The sequence below is a fragment of the Pan troglodytes genome, chromosome 15 (assembly GCF_028858775.2).
Source record: "Pan troglodytes isolate AG18354 chromosome 15, NHGRI_mPanTro3-v2.0_pri, whole genome shotgun sequence".
NCBI lineage: Eukaryota > Metazoa > Chordata > Mammalia > Primates > Hominidae > Pan > Pan troglodytes.
Genome location: NC_072413.2, coordinates 23,140,163 through 23,162,860, shown reverse-complemented (window position 1 = coordinate 23,162,860; position 22,698 = coordinate 23,140,163). Strand labels below are relative to the sequence as shown.

The 22,698-nt window shown below is 38.5% G+C and overlaps 1 protein-coding gene across 8 annotated transcripts in view; it reads left to right on the top strand.

The window, feature by feature from the left end:
* Positions 1-22,698, top strand: part of STXBP6 (syntaxin binding protein 6) — a 241,649-nt gene that overhangs the window by 175,114 nt on the left and 43,837 nt on the right. For all 8 annotated transcript variants that reach the window (XM_009427607.5, XM_054665926.2, XM_063792820.1 and 5 more), the window contains 2 exons: positions 14,965-15,095; positions 16,019-16,184. In XM_009427607.5, the coding sequence (XP_009425882.1) occupies positions 14,965-15,095; positions 16,019-16,184 (297 nt within the window). The remainder of the gene's footprint in view (positions 1-14,964; positions 15,096-16,018; positions 16,185-22,698) is intronic.

Sequence of the window (22,698 nt, the reverse complement as noted above, 5' to 3'; positions counted from 1 at the left end):
ATTTTGGCATAGTTTAGTTTCTCTGTTCATTTGTTTGATATTGTTAGTTCCTGGAAATTTTTCCTTCTTTATAGAAGTGCTGGTACTGCTTAGTGCTAAGGTATGCGGGAGGCCCAGCAAAGGCTAATTAAGAAATTACTCTGTTGGCCATGGAGGTCTGGGCCCATGGAGTCAGATGGAGGCACCAGATTATTAGTAAAGACTCTCGAGCAGATGCATTGCCTTTGTGTCCTCACACATCCCAGAGAGGCAGGTTCTTTTAAAGTTACTAGCTCTGATGAGTCAGGTGAATGTTTTGATCCATGGTCCCAGGCAATGATATTTGAGTTTAGGTTATGGAAAGACATCAGAGTTCCTGAGTTAGTGATATTCACATTTGGAAAATGTGCTCCATTCTTATCACAAGCTCTCCAGGCACCATCCAGTAGTGGGCCATGGCTTGAAAGCAGCAACGCCGTGCAGACAGTCCTTGCTCTGGAGAGGAGATATTTTATCATTTGCTTCTGCAGGTAGTAAATATTCAGCTGGTTGCTGCATTGTGAGTGTTCTTGTAACCATTGGCCCCTGACAGCATCATCTGGCACATGCCTAATGTAGAGCTTGATGAAGCAAGACCTACAGCACATATTCATGGAAGTTATTCTTTCTCCATGGGAGTTATTCAAGCCATGGCAACTACTAGTTACACCTACCAACAGACTTCACGCAACACCTTTCATTTTTTAATCTTTTCTTCCTCAGTGCCATCTTCCTACTTCCAACAACCTATCACCCAATATTAATAGTGTTCATTCAGTGGATACGCTCTATTGATGTTTACTGTGTGTAAGGAACTCTGCTAAACACCTAGCTCTACTTTGATTGGGAATGGGAGCTGGAGAAGGGATAGAACTAGAAGCCATGCCTCTCCAGTGTGAAGTTCTTTAGTGAGGAAAGGAAATAGCTTTTTCTCTCTTAAGGAGTTTAAAATGGGCTTCCTGCCATATGAAAGTAGTGAAAAAAGAACATAATGGGATGCAAAATATTGGCGTGGTTTCTAGAGAAAAAAAAAAAACATGTTTCAAATGTCAATTACATTTTTCTCTGATCTCTTTAAGAATATGGCCAAAGAATGAGCCTATAAAGCACCGTGGCAGATAACAAGATGGCCATGAGCATGTAGCATCTTAGTTTTTTAAAATGCTGGCGTACTCAAATAGCAGTACTGACCAGTCCAACTCTGAATGTGAACTTGTTGTGTTTCGCATTTTTGTGACGCATTTTTAAACCATTCTACTTAGATCTGAAGGGGGACGTGGAGAGCTCAGCTAGGGTCAATGGAGGACCACACAGGTGGTGGTGATGGGGTAGGGAGTCTATTTAGGAAGACTAAGTGAACCAGGACAATTTGAACATGAAGAAAACTGGAGACCATTTAAATGACAAATTTCAAGAATAGAAAATATAAGCAAATGCAAATGGCTGTAGTCATAATCTGAAAGAAGAGTTTCTTGTCACGCTTTTTAAGTATTAGGATGGGTTGTAAGTTATTTTTATGAGAGTAAAAAAAGTTAGAAAAAGACACTGAAATAATGTATCTTAGAAGGTAACATGCCCAAAGGTAACATTTGGAGTGGAGAATAAACGTCTTGAGATATCTTCCCACTCTATAACTCTGTATTACCTTGATTACATAGGCAAAAGTACAAACCGTACATGTAAAATCGGTTAAGTGAACTTTAATTATGTCAAATTGGTGTAATAGGCTGAACAGAACTTTAGTTTGTACATTAAAAGAATGCAAAACATTGCTTTTGAAGGGGCCAATAGAAGTTATAATTTGCAGTGTTTTATTGATCTAAGGACTTCACATATTTGGCCCCTCGTTAAGTACAGCTTTAAACCTAATATAGGTTACCTTCCAATGCAGAGTTGATGATTTCTGCCTCAAATTTCAGTCAAAGTAAACTGAGGTTTTAGTACCAAAATAATTTTATGCAAAGGGTTTGAAAATTCAAAATTAGTAGGTCTGTTTACTGGTATGCATGAATCTTCAATAAATTTATTATCTGCCTGACACAAACCATACTATACATAATGGTTGTTCCTGTTACTCAATTTTAATATAATGCCCTTACTTACCTTCACAGTGGAAAACAGTGACATCCAGTAAAACTAGGGAACCATACTTCATAGTGTAGACACCAAAAAGCTGGATAAGCACTGAGCTCTATCCCTGAACCCCATGGAACAAAGTTTAGGGACCACTTTTAGTGTTTACTGAGAGCAACAGCTTCTCTCTGTCATAGAGTAATGGCTCAATCTGGTGACTGTTCTCTGATTCAGATTGGCTTTATCAGAATAATCTCTACTTTAGGCTGTAAGTCTTGAGGGAGGGGAAGATAGCGTGGGACAGGTGGATGGAAGTGTGCAGACATCATGACCAGCCGAGTTTTGAGAAGAGCGTTTTGACAGTTGTGGCTCATCTCCTTAAAACGGTTTGTCCTCCAATTATGTTGCGATTTAGGCACAAATTATCAGTGGAGAATTGAATAGAGAAAGCTGAGCATATCACCACTTATCCAGCACCAGAGAGTGGGGTGTTTTGTTTCTTTTGTTCTGAATCTTCATCAAGGCCATGCTCTGGAAAGACCCCCCCCCCAGGGATTTTTCTTAGGAAGAAATCATTTAACACAAGTGGCATCATTTATTTCGGGAATGATTCATAGGCTGCTACATAAATACTAATGATGTGTATAACAATGTGTTTCACCTTGGAATCTGCACAGAAGTCACAGAGATGCTGGCTTTCTTTATGAGAGAAGCTGCTCTTTACCACATAGCAGGATTTGGTAGTCAGGTGTGCCTGCTTATTCTTTTTTTATTTCCCCATATTGCCTTAAATGACCCTGGATTTAAAAAAAAAGAGATAGCCAAAAAAGAGAGTAGGGTGGGTGGAATATTGCTAATCACAGTCACCAGTACATACAGCAAATAGGTAGTTATTTGTGATCGGAATGGAGATATGTCATGTGATGCATATTTGAGTTAAAACTCTCAGTAGGGCACCCTACCAGGTACCTGAAGAATGCAAAGACGTAGTCTTACATTTTCAGGTTATTTGCAGTCTGATAGATGAGATAGCACATGCAGGTAAATAAAAATACAAAGAATTATCTTTATTTTCCTGACATGTGCAAAATGTGATGTTCAATAAGCAGTGGCCTCCAATTCATTAGGCATTGCAGTACGAACGTGCCTGGGACTTCGTGACTGACCTTGAAGATTTTGGTCTGGAGAGTCAACTGCAATGAAGAGTGGGTTAGACTATCCCTTTTCTCTCTGTTTTTACTACTACCCTCTGGTCTAAGCTACTGGCAGCGCCTCTCTCCTGGGCTATTGCGGTAGAAGTTCCAAAAGGGTTTCCCGGCTTTCATGCCCACTCCTGCCATGACCTCTTTGACCTGCAGCAGTTGGAGAACATTTTTTAAAATGCAGGTCAGATCCTTTGACACTCCTGCTTCATGTTTACAAAGCCTTGTTCACCAGGGTCTCCATAATCTGCACTTGCTTTCGTCTCTGACTCCATGTATAGATATAACACAGTTTATCCGTTTTCCTGCTGAGGGACATTTGGGTTGTTTCCAGTGTTTGGCTATTACAAATAAATCTGTTCTGAACATTTGTATACAAGCCAACACTTGGTATCCTTAGTATTTTTAATTTAATTTTTAATAATAGGTGTATAATATCTTATTGTGGTTTTAATTTGCATCTCCCTAATGACTAGTAATGTTGAACATCCTTTTATGTGCTTATTTTCCATCCACATCTTCTTTAGTGAAGTGTTAAATCTTTTGCTCATTAATTTAGCTTTCTTTTGTTGAGTTTTGAGAGTTTCTAAATGTGTATTCTTGATACAAGATTTTTGTTGTTGTTTGTGTGTTTTCAAACAGAGTCTCACTCTGTCTTCCAAGCTGGAGTGCAGTGGCATGATCTCAGCTCACTGCAACTTCTGCCTCCCCGGCTCAAGCAATCCTCCCACCTCAGCCTCCTGAGTAGCTGGAACTTTATAAGCATGTGCCACCACACCCAGCTGGTTCCTGTATTTTTTGTAGAGACAGGGTTTCACCATGTTGCCCAGGCTGGTCTCAAGCTCCTGAGCTCAAGCAATCTGCCCACCTCAGCCTCCCAAAGTACTGGGATTATAGACATGAACAACTATGCCCGGCAGATACAAGTTTATCAGATATGATTTGCAAATATGTTCTCACAGTTTGTGGCTTATCTTTTCATTATCTTAAAGAGCACAAGTTTTCCATGAAGTCCTACTTATTAACTTTATATTTCATAAATTGTGCTTTTAGTGCTATATATAGGAAATCTTTGCCGTAACCCAAGGTCATAATGATTTTCTTCGTTTTCTTCTAAAAGTGTTGTAATTTTAGGCCTTTACATTTAGATATATCACCCATTTCGATTTATTTTTTTTGTGTATAGTACAAAGTATATGCTTTGTATATACAAACTGAAATTCCTCTTTGTACATGTGGATATCCAGTTGTTCCAGTACCATTTGTTGAAAAGACTGTCCTTTCTCCATAGCATTGCCTTTTCACTTTTATTGAAAACAAGTTTTCCACATATGTACAGGTCTTTCCAGCCTCTCTATTCTGTTGCATTGATCTATGTGTCTGTCTTGATGCCAGTATTACATTGTCCTGATTAGTTTATTGTCTTGATCCATTTGTGCTTCTTGTGACAAAATACCTGAAACTAGGCAATTATCAACCACAAACTTTTTTTCTCACAGTCCTGGAGGTGCTGATCAAGATCAAGATCAAGACACTGGCAGTTTCAGTATCTGCTCAGAGCCCAGTCTGTGCTTTCAAGATAGTGCCTTGATGCTGCATCCTCCAGAGAGATGAATGTTGTGTCCTCATATGGCAAAAGGGCAAAAGGGCCAAGCTAGTTCCCAGGTCCCTTTTAGAAGGCACTAAATTCATTCGTGAGGTTGGAGCTCTCATGGCCTGATCTCTTTCTCAAGGGCCCACCTCTTAATACTGTTGCAATGGGGATTAAGTTTTAACATGAATTTTGCAGAGTAACCATCAACCAACCGTATTACACTTAGTTTTACAACAAGTCTTATATAATCAGATAGTGTAAGTCTTCCAACTTTTTTCCCACAGTTGTTTTTGCTCTTCTAGCCTTTTGAACTTCCATATGAGTTTTTTAATTAATGTGTCGTATTCTACAAAAAAAAAAAAAAGCCCACTGGAATTTTGATTGAGATAGCATTAAATCTTTAGATCAAATTGGGGAGAACTGACATCTTAATAATATTGAGTCTTCTGACCCATTACCATGGTATGTCTGTCCACTGGAATCTGTAGAGTATTCCTGTGGACAGACATACCATGGTTTGTTTGAGGATTATTGCCATCTTAACAACATTAAGTCCTCCAATCCTTGAATATGAGGTATTTTTACATTTCTGTAAGTCTTCAATTTCTTTCAGCAATGTTGTGTAGTTTTCAGTGTACAAGTCTTACACTTCTTGGTTAAACATATGCCTAAGCATTTTGTTCTTTTCAATACTCTTGTAAATGGAATTGTCTTTGTTGCCTTATTGACTATTAGTCATGGTTCTCCAGAAACAGAACCAATAGAATGTGTGTATATACATACACACACATATACACACGCATATACACATATACATGCATGCACATATATATACACACATATGTACATATATACACACATGCACATATATATACACCCACACACATATATATAAAAGAGATTTATTTTAAGGAATTGGCTCACATGATCATGGAGACTGGGAAGTCCAAAATCTGCAAGGCAGGCTGGCAGGTTGGAGGCCCAAGAAGGAGCCAGTATTGCAGTACAAGTCCAAAGGCCTTCTACCAGCAGGATTCCTTCTTGCTTGGGGAGGTCAGTCTGTTGTTGTATTCAGATCTTCTACTGACTGGATGAGACCCACTCACATCAAGGAGGGCCATGTGCTTTACTCAAAGTCCACAGATTTAAATGTTAATCTCATCCAAAGTCACTTTCATCAAAACACCCAGAATAATGTTCGACTACGTACCTGGGCACTGCAGGCCAGTCAAGTTGATATATCCACTACAACTGTGACTCTTGTTATTTTAGTGGTTTCGTTTAGTTATTTTAGAGTTTATAGCATATATCTTTAGCGTACTCTACCTTCAAGTAATACACTACTTCATGTATAGTATGAGAACTGTCTAATAGTTCACTTTCATTTCTCCCATCCCAAATTTTGCTACTGTTGCTATATATTTTACTTTTTCATATTTTATAAACGCAATACTATATAATCTTCATACCACATTTGTTGTACAGGACTAGAGCATTGCTTGTCTAGGGCTAATTATTCCTCACTAATGAAGCAGGACTTTTATCTTTATTCTACTCAGTGCCCCAGGAATCTTGAGGTTTTTCCAGTCTGGATGATGGAAACAGGCACTATTCCCAGCCCTGTGTGAGCATGGAGTACTGTATCCTCTATTCATTTTGAGTGATTATTTTTTAAACCTCAGATAGTTTCCTCACAAACATATGATGGGAATCACTCAGCTGAATTGTCATAGGCAAATCTCTGCAGATCTCTAGAGTTTTCTCTGTGTCTCTCTTCTCTAGTACTCTGTCTTAAGAATTTTAGCCACCTTGGTATCCCTGGGTTCTCAGCACTCGCTTCAACTCAGGGAATCTGCCAGTCTCTTCCTGGGTTATTCCTCCCTGCACCACAGCCTAGAAACTCTCTCAAAGCAGTAAACTAGTACAATTGTAGGGCTCACCTTATTCATTTCCCATCTCTCAGGGGTCACTATGCTTCATTGCTTGATATACAATGCCTTAAAAACCATTTCTTCATATATTTTGTCCATTTTTGGTTACTTCAGGCAGGAGGGTAGACATAGCACTTATCTGGATTGGATGTAGCCACAGGATTAGAATTGTTGGGTCATAAAATATGTACATGTTCAGCTTTAGTAGATCTTGCCTAGAGTTTAAAAAATTAAAAATTAAAATATTTTTAAAATTACAATAAATTCAGCTAATTTTAATTTTAGATAATTTTTATAATGTAGTTGATCTTGGTTTTAACCAGAGCATGTTGCTGGATTTTACTCCCCAATCGAACACAGTAGAGAGAGAAGGTGGCGGGTTCTTAGTGATACCATGCGCTTTTTTTTAGAACTTCAGTGCTGTATCCCTTCATTTACAATGTATGATGAAAAATACTGAAGAAGGGATGGTGGTGGTGGTGAGGAGGCAGGAGAGCCAAGAGAGCAGATAATTCTGCCTTTGCTTGACTGATAGCGGTAATTATATTTGACAGCTTATGCTTGCCAAGTAATAACAGCTTTGATTTTTCCAAAAACCTAGTGATATATGTTTAGTATCTAGTCCATTTAAAAATTCTCTCTCTGTTACTCTTTCTCCTTCAAATTTGAGTCCTTTTTTTTCCCTTTGGAATGGCCTTCTCACATTAAAGGAGATCCATGTGCACATGACATCCTTCCATGGTTCTTTTCGACCTAATCTATGTTTTGAAAGAGGAAGCTCAGCAGCAGGTGCATGGTATCCAGGAGCATAGTCACAGGCCCTTCCCTCACCTGCTTCCTTAGCTGCAGAAACGCTTCCATCTCTTCTCATTGTAAAGGATTTTTTAGTTCTAAGAATGCTTTTTAGCCGCTCTTCTAGGTAAAATATGCATTGAATTTCTACCATGTATGACATTTTCCTGAAGAGAATTGCTGTTTGCCCTACACTTTTCAGTATATAATGGATAATGTTAAAGGAAAGCATAACATTAAAGAAATCTCTTTTTCAAGTTTTTATTTTCAGCCTTTGAGCTTCTTGTGGAGAAACTTAATACCTTCTTGAGTCAGGTGGCCGTGACTTTGAAGCCTTTGTTTTTTGATACTCTGTAAATCTTGCCTAAGAATAGATCAAAAATGATGTTTACATCTGTTTCTAGAATTGAGGAAGTAAGAACAGAATAAGACTTTGTGACTGTAGTTAACCCCTTCCATTATCTTCCTTGTCTAATACCATAGGTGGAATTGGATTTAATCCCTTTCAGAAACCATCCGTTGTCACAACTCTGGGCATTTACTGTCTTGCTCAGACCTGTTTGTTTGTTTGTTTCACAGTTATATTACATGAAACAGACATGTTATATAAACTTTCCATATAAAATATTAGTTTGCAATAACTAATATTAACTAGGTTCTATAATTCATTGTATGTGTTCCCTTTATCCAAAATTCATGCAAATTTATTTTCTCTGCAGGTCTATGGAGAAATGTCTAAGGAAGTTAAAAAATCAAACATATTGGGAAACCTTTTGGGTTGTTGAATCTCCCTGAAATCATATTTTCAGGAAGCCTGAAACAAACAGAATTACTTAAGAGTGATGCTGCTAGAATAAGGATTGCAGGAAAAGAGATTGTTGTAAGATGTTTTCACCCCTAAATTCCTTTCCTTCTAGTCTCTTGATATCTCTTGATATTTCTGTAACTTCTTGGTTATTACCATTTTCTTTACTCTTACTTGTAGTTCTTGGGATACTCCTCTTTTCTAGTAAGAAAATGTTCAAATACCTTAAAACTGTGGCTGAATTTTGAAACTAAACAATTGAACCTGAAGTAAGTTCATGGTTTCTTGTGAGCACAGGAACTGTTCTTCCTTTTGTTGAGGAGCCATCAAAGGCATCAAAGAAGCAGCCACCTGACTCAAGAATGTATCAAATTATCCACAAGAAGCTCAAAGGCCAAAAATAAAAACTTAAAAAAAACATTCATTCCCTCATGGATTTATACACGCCTACCTCAGTTAGCACTCTGTATCCATTATAATAAAACCATATCGTGGTCCTAGTCTGGGGAGGGCAGTGGGGAACTCAAGCCTTCCAGGGGTTAAGGTTCCTGATTTTAAGGTTAAAATGTAATAGTCCAGGACTACCTGTCATTTACTTGAAAAAGAGAGTATCCTTTCAAAATAAAAATCTACATATTTTTACATTTGATAAAATTATCAACAGAATAAAGAAGGTTTAAAATTAAAAGGGACTAGATTTTAAAAGTACTAACTAGATCGATCTCACGTGGGCCTGTGGCATTAAAATTGCACATCCCAAAAGTAATGCCGCTTCCTCGTTGGCATATGGAAGCATTAAAACCAGCTAGTACCGCCTGCAAAGTTGGTGTAGGGCAGGCACTTGCTCTATTATTTGCATAGTTGCTAACTACTCTGGACGTAGTGCTGTGCCGTCATATTAAAGCAGCCTTCCTATAGAATTTTTTAGCAAGTTGTTTTTTATTTTTCTCCTTCTGCTGAAAGACCTACCCAAACTGCTTTACAAAGCAAGACATTTTCATAAAGTGGTTCCTTTTTGGCATCCCTTTTGGAGAAATTTCCTAGACTTTCCATTATCTCTTCTTCTTCCACTTTTGGAGATGAGAATGTGGTATATAGTTGGATACCTAGGAACTAGTGATACTAAGGAACTAGTGATTCAAAATCAGGAAACTTTTGTCTGGAAAACTTTTTCCTTTGTGATTATCTTTTCAGTAGACTGAGGAAATCTGCTTCCCAAAGCCCTATGCACTGATTTTATTGTTTCCTTCCACCTTTGGGGTTAATGGAGCAGGGACTATTTAAGGGCATCCTACATTTTTCCCCAGTGGCTTGGTGCACATGACTGAAGTACCGCCGTTTTTGTTGTTGCTGTTCTTTTGAGAAAAAGAAAAGAAAAGAAACAGACCTTCCTTAAAACATACAGGTTTAGGTCGGGCATGGTGGCTCACACCTGTAATCCTAACACTCTGGGAGGACAAGGTGGGAGGATCACTGGAGCCCAGAAGTTTGAGACCAGCCTGGATAACATAGACCCCCATCTCTACAAAAAATTTAAAACTTAGCTGGGTGTAGTGGCACACATGTGTTGTAGTCCCAGCTAGTTGGGAGGCTGATGAGGGAGGATCGCTTGAGCCCAGGAGATTGAGGCTGCACTGAGTCATGACTGCAACTGCTGCGCTCCAGCAGAGGCAACAGAGTGAGACCTGTCTTGAAAGCAAAACAGAACAAAAAACGCGCAGATTTAAGTATCCCATGTCAGACCCCTTTGGGTCCTATTGGGAATCTGGCCAGAGAGCCAGATTCTAAGATGGGAAGGAAGAAACAAAAGGAGGAGAAGGGGAGGGCCCCAGAGACAAACTTGACCATTTCATAAGTTGGTCTGGTTTGCAACTCTGGGTTACATAGCCTGCAGGGTCTAAACATTTACTGTGTCCCCAAATTATAACACACTAAGAAATAGTGTGAGAAGCAAAAGATCAATCCTGTGTGGAGAGCACCATGCTCCATTTCCCACTAACTGTAGCAGAGAGGATGTTTCCCTGTTCTGAAAGCATTTAAGGTAACAACCTAGATATTTTTGCTTTTATGCTTTATAAACATTCAGCCATCTTGGCTGATAGAATTGCTGGCGCAGCAGCCTCAGACCTGATATTTGCTTCTCATGGATATTGCGAAATCCACCCAGAATTATCATACATTAGAGCTTTGGAAGAACAGTAAGGAAACTAGCTCCAAATAATTATTTCTCACCTTGGCCACGTAGCCTGTTCTGTCACCACAGCAGCACCAAGAAGCCACACTCAGTTACTTCCTGAACCCTCATTTCAGAAGCTTGCTTTCTTCTTTTCCCTTAGTCACCTCTGGCACAGTCACACAGCAGCCCTGATAATATTCTATGTGAATACTGCCTCTTTTTTTGCCTCCGGATTATTTATTTTTCATCAGCACTCTTGTTGAAATCAAAATGTCTGGTGGTTAGACTCCAGCAGAGCAGAGAGCTGAGGCATACCACAAAACACGGACCTTCGCTTAACTGTAAGGTCAAAATAGGGCTGCACATGATGAAAGTGTAAGGCATCTTAGGTATGTAGGTGTGGTAAATTCTGCTTTTTAGCCACCCTGAACATCAAACTATAGCTATTTAGTGCAGTTTGTTTTCCTTTTGCCCTCTTTCTTTCTTTAGTTTTTTGAGAAATGGCCACATAAAGTTTTGAAGTAATTCAAGTTCGATGTGTATAGTAAATGTATAAAAATGTGTAAAAAGATGTTATTCAGCTATCTCAAATATGAGATAGTTGAGGATGTAGAGGTGGTATATACTGATTGTTTCCTTTAAAATCATATTTTAAGGATATTTATTTTATTTTTAGCCACCCTAAACATCAAAACTATAGCTATTGGGGGTGCAATCTGTTTTTCTTTTACCACTTTTCTTCTTTCCTTTCTTTTTTATTTTTTTGAGAAATGGCCACATAAAGTTATAAAGTAATTCAAGTTCAATGTGTATAGTAAATGTAGAAAAATGTGTAAAAAGATGTTATTCAGCTATCTCAAATATGAGATAGTTGAGGATGTACAGATGGTATATACTGATTGTCTCCTTTAAAATAATATTTTAAGGCTATTTATTTTAAATAGATAATTTGTCTCCTAGGCCAAACTGGTTTTCCTTTTTGGAATAGTTGAGGGATTATGCTGTGAATAATGAGAGTGTAGGTGTAACAGTGTGGCTTTTTGGAAAAAGTGGTCTTTCAGCCACTGGACCTTGAAACAGAGGATCTGCCTCTGAATCTTGGCGGTATATGAGCTCTTCTCCCATTTCACATAACATGCAAGTGACTTGTCTTTCTGTCTTTCTTCATTGGTCTTTGTTCCCTCTTCTACCAGTTCTACTTTCCTGACTTGTTGCAAGACCAATTTGTTATGACATGGTCTTTGTTATTGGCTGGCTTATTGGTTTTTAATTAAATAGAATTCTCTGATTGGGCACAGGCAAGGTCAGTGGTCTCCACCCTTTGAGTATAGCAAGTTTTCGAATTTTGTTTGTATAAAATGTCTCATGGAGGGGCCATTTTTAAAAAGAGCTCTTTAGACCATTAGTTCATGAGACAGAGATGTTACTCCACTGGTGTAGTGATGGCAGTGATATTTTGGATATTCTGGACATAATAGTTTGTGTCACTGCTTCTTAACCAAAGCTGAAAGGTAGTAGCAAGTCTACATGAAAGCCAAAGAAGAGGCATGAAGCCATGAAAACCATGTTGTTTTTTCAGAGCTAATAGCAAAGCGGCCTGAATTGGGTTGCCCCCATGCTTCTGCCTGCCTCTGATACCAGTGCAGGAAGCTGGAGAATCGGCTGCTTCAGAGTGGTCTGCAGTATTACCTGGGAGTCATACCCACCCTATTCCTTTAAATGCCTCTGTGTTGGTCTCTTCCTTGTGAATGTTGAAGGCATAACGGAAATCCCCTGACCTTTAAAGTTATTCAAAATAATGACTTTGGGAGTCTTTAGCATGCAGCTCTATGATATTACTGATCCAGATAATTTGGTTGCATTTTCCAGGGTGTGCTGTCAATTAGCTTTCCTTTGGAAAGAGAAGGTAAATCACTGTTTTTCACTAGACATCTGGATTTTGTGTGACTGGCGTATTTTTTATCAGCTACTGACTCCCAAAACAACAAAACAATGAAATAGTTAAAACATGCTTTCCTCAAGTATGTACTCAAAAAGTCTGGCAATGGTGTGTGTGTGTGCAAGTGTTTTGATTTCAGAAGGGGAGAGTCGTAATTTAACTCTATACGATGTGTATATAATAATATAATTTTAAGACACCTGCTTCAAAATAGAAACTAGGATGCTGGAGATAATAACAATAAACAAAAATTAAACCAACCGGGCTCAGTGCCCAGGAAAACTAGCCAGACTCCAAGAACTGGGCAAGGAATAAACTAATAGGGGAGAAAAGGCAGGAATGGATAGAGTCGCAACTGCCTCCATTAAAAATGACTGCTCTGCAGTGTGATCACTGTGGAGGAATTCCATGGGGTCATTTGTCATAATAGTTGGGGTTCCTGCATGCCTCATTTCAATGACAAACTTTCAATGGAACTTACCTTCCTTAGATGTGAATCTTAAAACATGCCCGCAATATACAGTGATCTCGAGTTGTGTTTAAGCTTTTAAAATGCTGTAAATTACTTGGAAGCAAATGGACCAGAAGTAAAAATAGGAGCTCATAACAACTTTAAAGTTAGAAAGAAAGCCTTCATGTTTCCCAGGCTTAAATGTTGTATGATTTACATAAACACAGGAGGAAATTCTCTTGGTGCATTTAGGGGTGTGTGTCTAATACAGGAACCCATGTTTTCCTGTTATTGAAAAGCCTTTTTTAATCTTTTAAGCACATTTTAAGACCTGCCTGTATTCCAGGTGTATTGTTTTCTTTAACATTAAAACATAAGAGCAGGTCACAGCCATCAGAGAAACCTATTAGGTCTCCCATTTGTGTCATAGGAGACACAAAAAATAAATGAATCGAATTAAATGGATAGACAGAGTCCTGGGCAGACTGGTAATACTGCCTGAATTCAATTAGAGGGAATGGTTGTTCCTATTTGTGAATAGAAGACTATAAAATTTCATCTGATTGTGGGTGTTAAGGGGATGATGACTTCTTAATCATAAAAGTAAATGCAATTGGTATGAAATATTCAGAAGTTTTTAGCAAATATAACTGAAATAATGGGTGATAAACCAAAACATTATTTGAACTTAAAAACAAATCTTCACTAAATTTTGGTTGGAAGCAGAGAGAGTAGATAGTACTCAGGCCATAAAGGTGGTTTTCAGTGCTGGGAAAGTAGGGTTCTCACTAGATCTAAGGACAGTGGCCACCTTTCCTTTGTCTCTGCTCTCCTGCTTTAATGGCCCCCGACAATGAAACTGCAATAAGCTATGGAATGCGTGAACTGTAGAGTCTCCCTGCTCACCAACTGTGATTGGAGTAGGTGCTTTCTGTACTTCATCCCTTCAGAATTCTTTTTGCCATCTGTTGAGCATCTGCATAGTTATTCGAAAGTGTGGAATCTGTGGGGTGATTTGAAACAAAGAATATGCCACAGATGCATAGTCTTCAGCAAGTCAATAATTAGGATCATCTTCAATATAGCCAATAATGATTTCTACTTTCTGTAGTTCCTTTCTATTTAATTTGCTAATTCCTATAGCCAGGGTTCAGGAGAAGCTTTTAGGAAATCCCTTTAAAGACAATTAATTACTTCCTACCCTTGAGTCTCCATGTCACAAAGTAGGCAGATGTAGAAATATTCAGAGTGCCTCTCCTGGTGCCTGATGCTTGGCTTCAGTCTGAGAGGTGATGCTGTCCATCTTTAGCACAGAAAGGCTTAGGGGAAGAACTCACTGAGGCTGAGAGAAGAAATTGTCCTTTTCCTACAGGTGTGGAGGTGTGCCCAGAACACCAGATTCAATCATAATTAGATGCAAACTAGATACAAACTGAACAATATTAGAGAGCCAAATAGTTTGGGGATTTTTTGAGTTAGGTATTACTCCTCATCACTGAAGCCTAAGATGTTTACACTGGACTATAAAACTAGAAATATACCTTGCAGTTCTCTAGGGGAGCCAATTACCTTCATTTCCTTTAAAATTCAGCCTTTCCCAGTGAACCTTACCTGATGCCTGTCAGTACTATATGCTTCTTTTCCTGCAAGCTGTAATTGTGCACTTATAGCCTCCATTGAAGGTGCTTGGTGTTATTCACTTAAGTCATTTTCAGTTTGAATGGATAAACACATAAATGAAGCAGCCCTTACAATTATAATTATATTGTAAACTGCTTCAGAGTGGAGATTATAACATCTATTTCCTTTACGTTCACCCCTGACCAAAGGCACACATATTTATTCATATTCCCTCCTTTCCCCCTCTGCCTTCTCTCTGTTATTGTGCATATGCACAGTAGGTGTCCTGTAGAAACAGCACTGAATGTGGAAACAAACCACCAACTTGCAGGTGCACTAATCTGAGTGATCTTTTCTTGGCAGTGACAAACAAGAAACCCACACAGGCGTCCATCACAAAGGTCAAACAGTTTGAAGGCTCCACATCATTTGTTCGGAGATCACAGTGGATGCTCGAGCAGCTTCGCCAGGTTAATGGTATCGATCCTAATGGGGTGAGTGAATTGTCCAATGCTGAGCAAAGGCATTCTTTTCACAAGATGACTCTCTGATTGACCTTGGTAGTGGTAGTGGTGGTTTGAATCATTCTTAAGAAGGCTATTTCTCTATTTCAATTATGTGATTAAAACTTCTGGATACAGAGTCCTTTCTTATGGGAAATTATAAATCTTTTCATCATGTTTAATAGAGGAATCTAACAGAATGCATATTGAAAAAATGGGACCTCCGGTAACATTGATCAGCAAAGTACGAAGTTCAGAGTGCAGATAATCATATCGATGGTTATCAATATGGAAAAAAAAAACATGTTTACCAAAACCTCATTTATCTCCTACTGGCACTAATGACAAGGTGTATTTACCAAAAATCAAGTAAATGAATGGTATCTTTCAGTATGCATTGTGATTCCCTTGCTTTTAATAGGAGAAGCATTTTATGGCATAGTTATCTATTCAAAGTACATTCCCGTTGCTCACATGCACACCTCACAAAATGCTAATAATGAAGAATAATAAAATATAAATTGTTACTATAGACTAAAATAGCAAGAGGGAATCTTCCTACCAAAGTTTAGGGGCCAGATTAGTATAGGTCATTGCTGAGAACCTAAAGGAATCCCTTTTCCAGGAAATTGGGAAGATAATACATGGTCTCAATTCTGACATTTGTCAGTGTTTAGTTAGGCTATCTCAATTTGTGTGATACTAGTTTCCTAGGAACATGTATCAATACTGTAAGTTTGGGGTTTGCTTCATAAACAGAGAAATGTAGACTCTCCATACACTTGGATAAAGATGAGCCTTATGATTGCGATCAAAGTCTTTGTTTTAGCCCTTATAAATCTTTTGACAGGAGTAATCTAGAAACAGCAGTTTTTATAGATTGAGATTAGTAGTTATTTCATTGTCTTTTCCAGGATTCGGCAGAGTTTGATTTGTTGTTTGAAAATGCTTTTGACCAGTGGGTAGCCAGCACAGCGTCAGAAAAATGCACCTTCTTCCAGATCCTCCACCATACCTGCCAGAGGTACCTCACAGACAGGAAGCCAGAGTTTATTAACTGCCAATCCAAAATTATGGGAGGTGAGTGGACATTTGTGTGACTTTAGTCATGCTGTTTCTTTAGACTCACTTTTACTTAAGAAGTTAGGAGTTCAGCAGCATAATTAAAGACAAAAACAGGAGAAGAATCAATATGCTCAGAGCTAGACAACATAAGAACCATTCCAGGGAGTTTATTGTATTGTAAATTTAGACACAAAGGTATGTTTTCACTCTTGTCCAAAAGCTGGTCTTTTTTAGAATTAGCCTTCTAGTTCTTATCTGCACTTAGGTAAGATTATTTGAATGATGAGAACAAAACTGCTCCCTTATTAGAAAAACCTTTTATTTTGGTTTCTTTACTACCTTTTCTATAATTTCATTGCAGAACACTATTTTCTGGGTTGCCTTTTTCTATTTTTTCTCAAGATGTTTTACAAATATTAATATAAAAATTCCAACAGATGCTTCCCCTTTCTTTCAAAAGCAACTCGTGTTTATTCCTTGAATGGCATACAGAGCTGAGTTAGGATGAGTACAGTAAGCCACTGTAAAGGGGTGAGTACCAGCATCGGCAACATAATGAGAAATGTTTAGAGGGTGCTTAGCACATTTCTTAGGTGGCATTTCTTTTTAGAGAATTGAAACTGTGCTAAAAATGTAAAAGCCTTGACAACTCTGTGAGTTGGGGAAGAGTGTTTATATCATTGGTCTTTTCACTGACCTGTCTCTTGGTTTTGAAAGACTGTTTTTAAAAATGCACCAGCTTTGCCTTAATCAGATGTTAAATGAAGATCACGTTAAATACATCACATCTTCTCCTTGGGCTGTATATATATTTCATATGAACATACAGCAAAATCCATTACTCTGTCCTAGCAACTGACACACATACTGTCATTTTGCCATTAGTTACTAGAAGTTGTATAGAGAAGTTATTATCCAATTCTTTGGTATTAGCCACTGAGGTATTGGCATTCCTTTTAAGTAGGAAGTTGCTTACATCATAAGAACCTTGAAAGGTCTTTCTTAGGTATTTATGCAGCTTATTTTATTATAGTTTCTCTGTTTAATCCCAGGAAAATACAAGAGGTGATGAATGGTGTATATTTTTTCAAGGGGTCACATCCTATGGTACAAAAGTGAAAAATATTAGACATAGATGTTTAAAGGAAAGGGAATTTCAAACACTGACCTATTTGGAAAATATAATAAGATATAGCTCTGTATCATGTCTGCGCCACCAGTGCTCTTAAAATGACTCCTGCTTTGAAAGTCCACCCTTAACGGACTTGGCAGAAGGTTGAAGCACACCAGGCTTAGGACCACAGAGGGCCACATTTTCAGTGAATGGAAAGTTGGCCAGGAAATCCCAGGTTTCCCTCATTCTTCATTAGGTGGAGTTTGCTCTGATAGCCTAGAATCACATTTGTTTCTTAATCTTCAATTCCTGCTATGAAGCATTTTTCTCATCCATGTCCATATGTTCAGTAGCTTGCATGGCTAGCATGTAAGCACAGAGTCTCTTCTCAAAATAATGTGACATTATGGATTTGAAATTTCTGTTGCTCTTGGAGAAAGACTCCCCTCAAGCATTGCACTTCTTCATGTTCCGTCCTGGGCAGTGTGGCCAGAAACAGACAAAGTGCCATAGAAACTACTGCACTTCCTCAGAATGGAAATGTGGATGGAAGCAAAAGGGCCACACACTCACTGTCCTTCCAAGGGAAACGAGCTACCTCCTTCATTCTAAGGTTAGGGATAGCTTTGCTGACTCTTCCTCTTCCTCCCTTAACAGACTGCACTAGGCAGTCCCCCTGCTCTGTTTCCCCTAAAGGTCTCATTTCTTCTCTAGGAACAGGCTTTTTCTTTCCTTCATTCAATTACAGTTCATTATCCAATCATACAATAAATGAGAACTAAGAACCTACTACATGCTAGTCACTGTGCTACGTATTGGTTATAGAGAATAATTCTATATTTGGTTCCTTAATAGACCCTAATTGCCACTACTCAAATCCCAGACTGATAGATCTCTAATTTGTTCTTCCTTTGCCTTCCTGAATATCCTCAGACCTTCCCACACAGCCCCACCACACTGCTTCTGTCCATCATTGAGCCAGCCCTTCAGCTTTCTTTCATTGCCTTGTGAACCCCAAATTATGCAGAGTTGAGATGGGAACACATATGTCCAGTGTTAAATTGTTGGTATGTGTATTTAGGCAAGCCGAATATTGGTTTCCTGTAGTAAGAAAAAATTAGAATAAGTTAATAAAACCAAATGCCAGAATTGCCTTTGCCCTGTGTAACTGTAGGTGTGTCTCTCAGCTGCTCTAGACTTCAGTTTTCCCAGGTGTCACATGTAGAGGTTAGACTAGATGCTATATAAAATCTCTTTCAGTTCCATCACTTTGAAAGTCTGTAATTCCTAAATTATAGTTTTATTGTGTAGGTTAATTGCTTCTTATCTAAAGAATCAAAGATTTAGTGCAATTAAATATTGACAAGTCCTGGATTACTAAGGAAGGCACAAAAAGGTTTAAATTAAGCATGTAGTAATTTGTTGGCACCACATATAACCTTAATGAATGCAGCATGTCTTAAACAGTTGCTTATGCTTAATAATAGTTGTGCCAACACACCCTGATAAATTAGTATGCCGATTAGTCTTCTTTTCTGCCAGCTATCACACTTCTGAGACTTCAAAATTAGGTGCTTCTGGGGCCACTACATTCTGACCTCTTTAACTTTTGGGTATCTTCCACATCTTTAGGATATGAAATCTGTTGCCAGTTTCACAGTATCTTTTGGTCTCTTCCTATAGTATGGGCCACAAGTTCTAGATACCATTGTTTCTTATACCATGCAATAGGATAGTTTTATGATTTTAAAGAACTAATACTGGTGTTAGTATGCTGCCCAACACCAGATTCTATACATATGTTATCTAATTTAATTTTTATAGCAGACTTTGGAAATATACTTTATCAACTCCATTTTATAGAGAAGGAAACAGAATCAGAGAGATCAAATAGCTTGCCAAGGGTCATATAACTAGTAAGTAGTAAAGATAAGATGCCAGGGCAGGCCCACTCATTGGCTCCTTAAAGCCACTGTGTGGCATGCTCCAGGAAACACCATTGACATTGTCTTTGTTATGAATGGTGCCCCCTAGAGTTGTACATGAATTGCTGGGAATATTTTAGCCACTACATTCCTGGGTATTAAAAAGGGAGGTGGGAGAAAACCCGCCTTTATGGATAGTTTTAACTTTTTTCCTAATTTTGTGCCAGGAAAATATTTAAGATAATTCTTAAGCTATTTTTTTCATCCTAAGAACAATCGAGTCATCAAGCACCTTTAAAATCATCTTGCTTTTTGTTTTTTGTGTTTGTCCACCAGAACTTCAATAGAGGAAATAGATGAAAGCACTGGGAAGACAGTGCAGCCCTAGCCGCCTGCAGGGCCTCTCAGGTACTCTATGCCAACCGAAAATAATGAAAAGGGTCAGAATCTAGATTAAAGAGACTTTAAGTGCAAAGGTTGAGGACAAGCCCACCCAAGAAGCACAGATTCCTAACAATGGAAGTCAGTGTTAGAAAGCGTAGACGTGTGAGATTGCTTATGTAGACAAAGCGTGGGGAATTTTAGCAGAATTTCAGCATCTTTCTATGTAAGGCTTAATACATAGTCACAATGACCTGATTAGTTCAGATGGTCCTCCTCTTTTGAGAAAGGTACATTTAACATTCCATTGCAGTTACTGCAGATGTAACTGTCATGGGGTCCCTGTTCAGAGCACCATCTAGTCTGAGTTAGGTCAGGATACAGGTCAGGACAATAAAGAAGGCAGTTAATCTCTAACAAAGATTTGTGATTGGAAGGTAGAGGTCTGGTCTCTGGTCTCCTAGTCACTTACGGAACAAAAACAATGAGGAAGAGAGTTAAGCTATAATCTAAGAAGTAGAATTGCAAAACATGCTACATGACTCAGATCACAGCCACATCTCTCTCAAGGCTTAAAGTGTTTTTGGGGGTTCCAACAGCTTTTAAATTGTATTTATTTTCACAGCTGTATCTGGACCAACCCTGTCATTGGGAAAACTGAGGCCCAGCAATTTTGAATGACTTTGTCAAGGCCAGGGACTGTGCAACAACCTACAGAGATTGAAGGCAGAGGTGGGGAGCCAGGTCTGGCTGCTGAAATGTGACATGACCGCATGAGTGACAGGGGTCCCTGAAAGTACAGTCTTTAGTTCATATGGTTTGGATTTACTTCTTCTGAAATGGTAGCTTTTATTTTCTCTGTGTTTATTGTAAACAGAAATGATGTTATACTGTTATACGTGTGATGACACATTTGTACTTCAAAGGTGCCTCAAAGGAGTTAATAACGTGTTATTAGACTCCACAGGAGGGACTTGCTTTCAGCTAATTCATTTCAAACAGATGTTGAGAATGATGGTTCTATCGCAAGGACAAAAAACCAAACACCGCATGTTCTCACTCATAGGTGGGAATTGAACAATGAGAACACATGGACACAGGAAGGGGAACATCACACACCAGGGCCTGTTGTGGGGTTGGGGGAGAGGGGAGGGATAGCATTAGGAGATATACATAATGCTAAATGACGAGTTAGTGGGTGCAGCACACCAACATGGCACATGTATACATGTGTAACTAACCTGCACATTGTGCACATGTACCCTAAAACTTAAAGTATAATAATAAAAAAAAAAAGAGAGACGTGGTCTGCCCCAAATAGATTGTCAGTATAGATAATGGGTATGCCATGTTAGGTCAAGGTCCCAAGGAAGACTTTGTTACTTTACTTACATCAGTATTCTTTAAATGTGAGCAAATCCCACATGGCTCCCACATTGCTATTTCATTTGTGTTGACCAATTTATAATGATTACTGTTGGCCTAGTATTCATATGCCTAATACTGTGAACTGTAGAAATCTTTGGTGATACTGGCAATTTCTATATTAGAACCACAAAGTAGGTTCTTTGCAAACCCATTTTCTTTTTCATTAAGAGGTATAAATTATTTGCAAGAAAAAATAATTTATTCTTCAAGATAAGCATAAACTGAAGCATATCCAAGCCTTTTTCTTGAACTCTGAGCCCGAATACCCTAGCTAACTCATTCAGTTCCCTCTTAACTATTTCACCTGTTGTATGTCATCCTTCAGTGATCCCACAATTATTTACTCAGCGCTATGTAAATGTGCTAAACTAGCTGTGGAGATCCAACCACACAGTAGGCACCTTCACCAGCTTCACTTACTTTCTGGACATATCAGATGTAAATAGACGTGAAACATTGCCATGACAGTAAGGGGATGGCTGAGCTGGAGGTTAAAGGATGGTTAACAGTTGCCAGACAGACGAAGGCAAGATGAAATTAGCTCTCTCTTATTGCAACAGTTAATCCAGACAATTTTATTTCAATGTTAGCTGTATTCAGAATTTGAATGTGGCAGATTGTTTTTTCACAAAGCAGGCTATTTTGAAGTGCCATATATTTTCATCATCATCAAAGGGTATTTCTTAAGCATTACGCTTCTATGGACAGCCCTTCAGATGATAGTATAAAGCCCAGACTTCAGAGCTCTATTAGAATTCTAGGGACACAGATGTCTCTGGTGTCACCTTCACACCAGGCTGGCCCTCACTTGCCCCTGCTGATTGGTATGCTAAAGGAAACCCAATGGCTTTACTCTGGATTCCCCCAGGATAGGATAGAATCTCAGGATTCAATCAAACTGTGACTTTGTTTGTTCTTTTCTTCCAAACAATACAAAGTCATCCCTAGGTGAGGTGTGCAACTATTTCACCTTGTGTGTGTCCCAGGCATGGAAAAAAAAAAGTGATTGGTGTGGTCATTCTTAATCCCAATATATTAATATAGTACTTTAAAGGAATCTATAACATTTGCCATGATTTTTGTGTTATTTTTCCTTCTGTTTTAACTCTGTCAATGAATAAAGACTTTGGAGTGTGAACCTCACACTCCTATGCGTGCTGCAACCAGGGGTGCATTAGAATGAATTGTTTATTTCTCAAGAATAAAGTCATGTATAATTTTTCCCCTAGGGATCAAACTTCAATATCCTTGGGAGATGCACACACACATATTAGAGATTATAATTCACAGAGATAAGTTGTATTAACACCACCATATGGTTGCTTTTTGATGCCTGAATGTAGACACAGAACAGCAGAGGAGGCCAGGCTTCTTAGCTGATTCACTGTTGTGACAGTGCAGTGAAATGTTTCTTATAGTTCTTTAAATCAACAGGAATCCATGGCATAGTTCCTCCAGTGACTATTTTTGTTGCCCTTGGGAAAATAATAAACTTCAGTTTCCTCCACCAAGTACAGATGAGGAAAATGATTCATGAGGAACTAGCCCAAGATCCCACAGCCATTAAGAGATACAGCTGATGTTTCAGTCAAGACCTGCTACTTAGTCCTCATCTGTTAAATGGAGACCGTGACTTCCAAGTTCCCTTAATAAGCACAAGTCTTCTTTTCCTTATATCAAT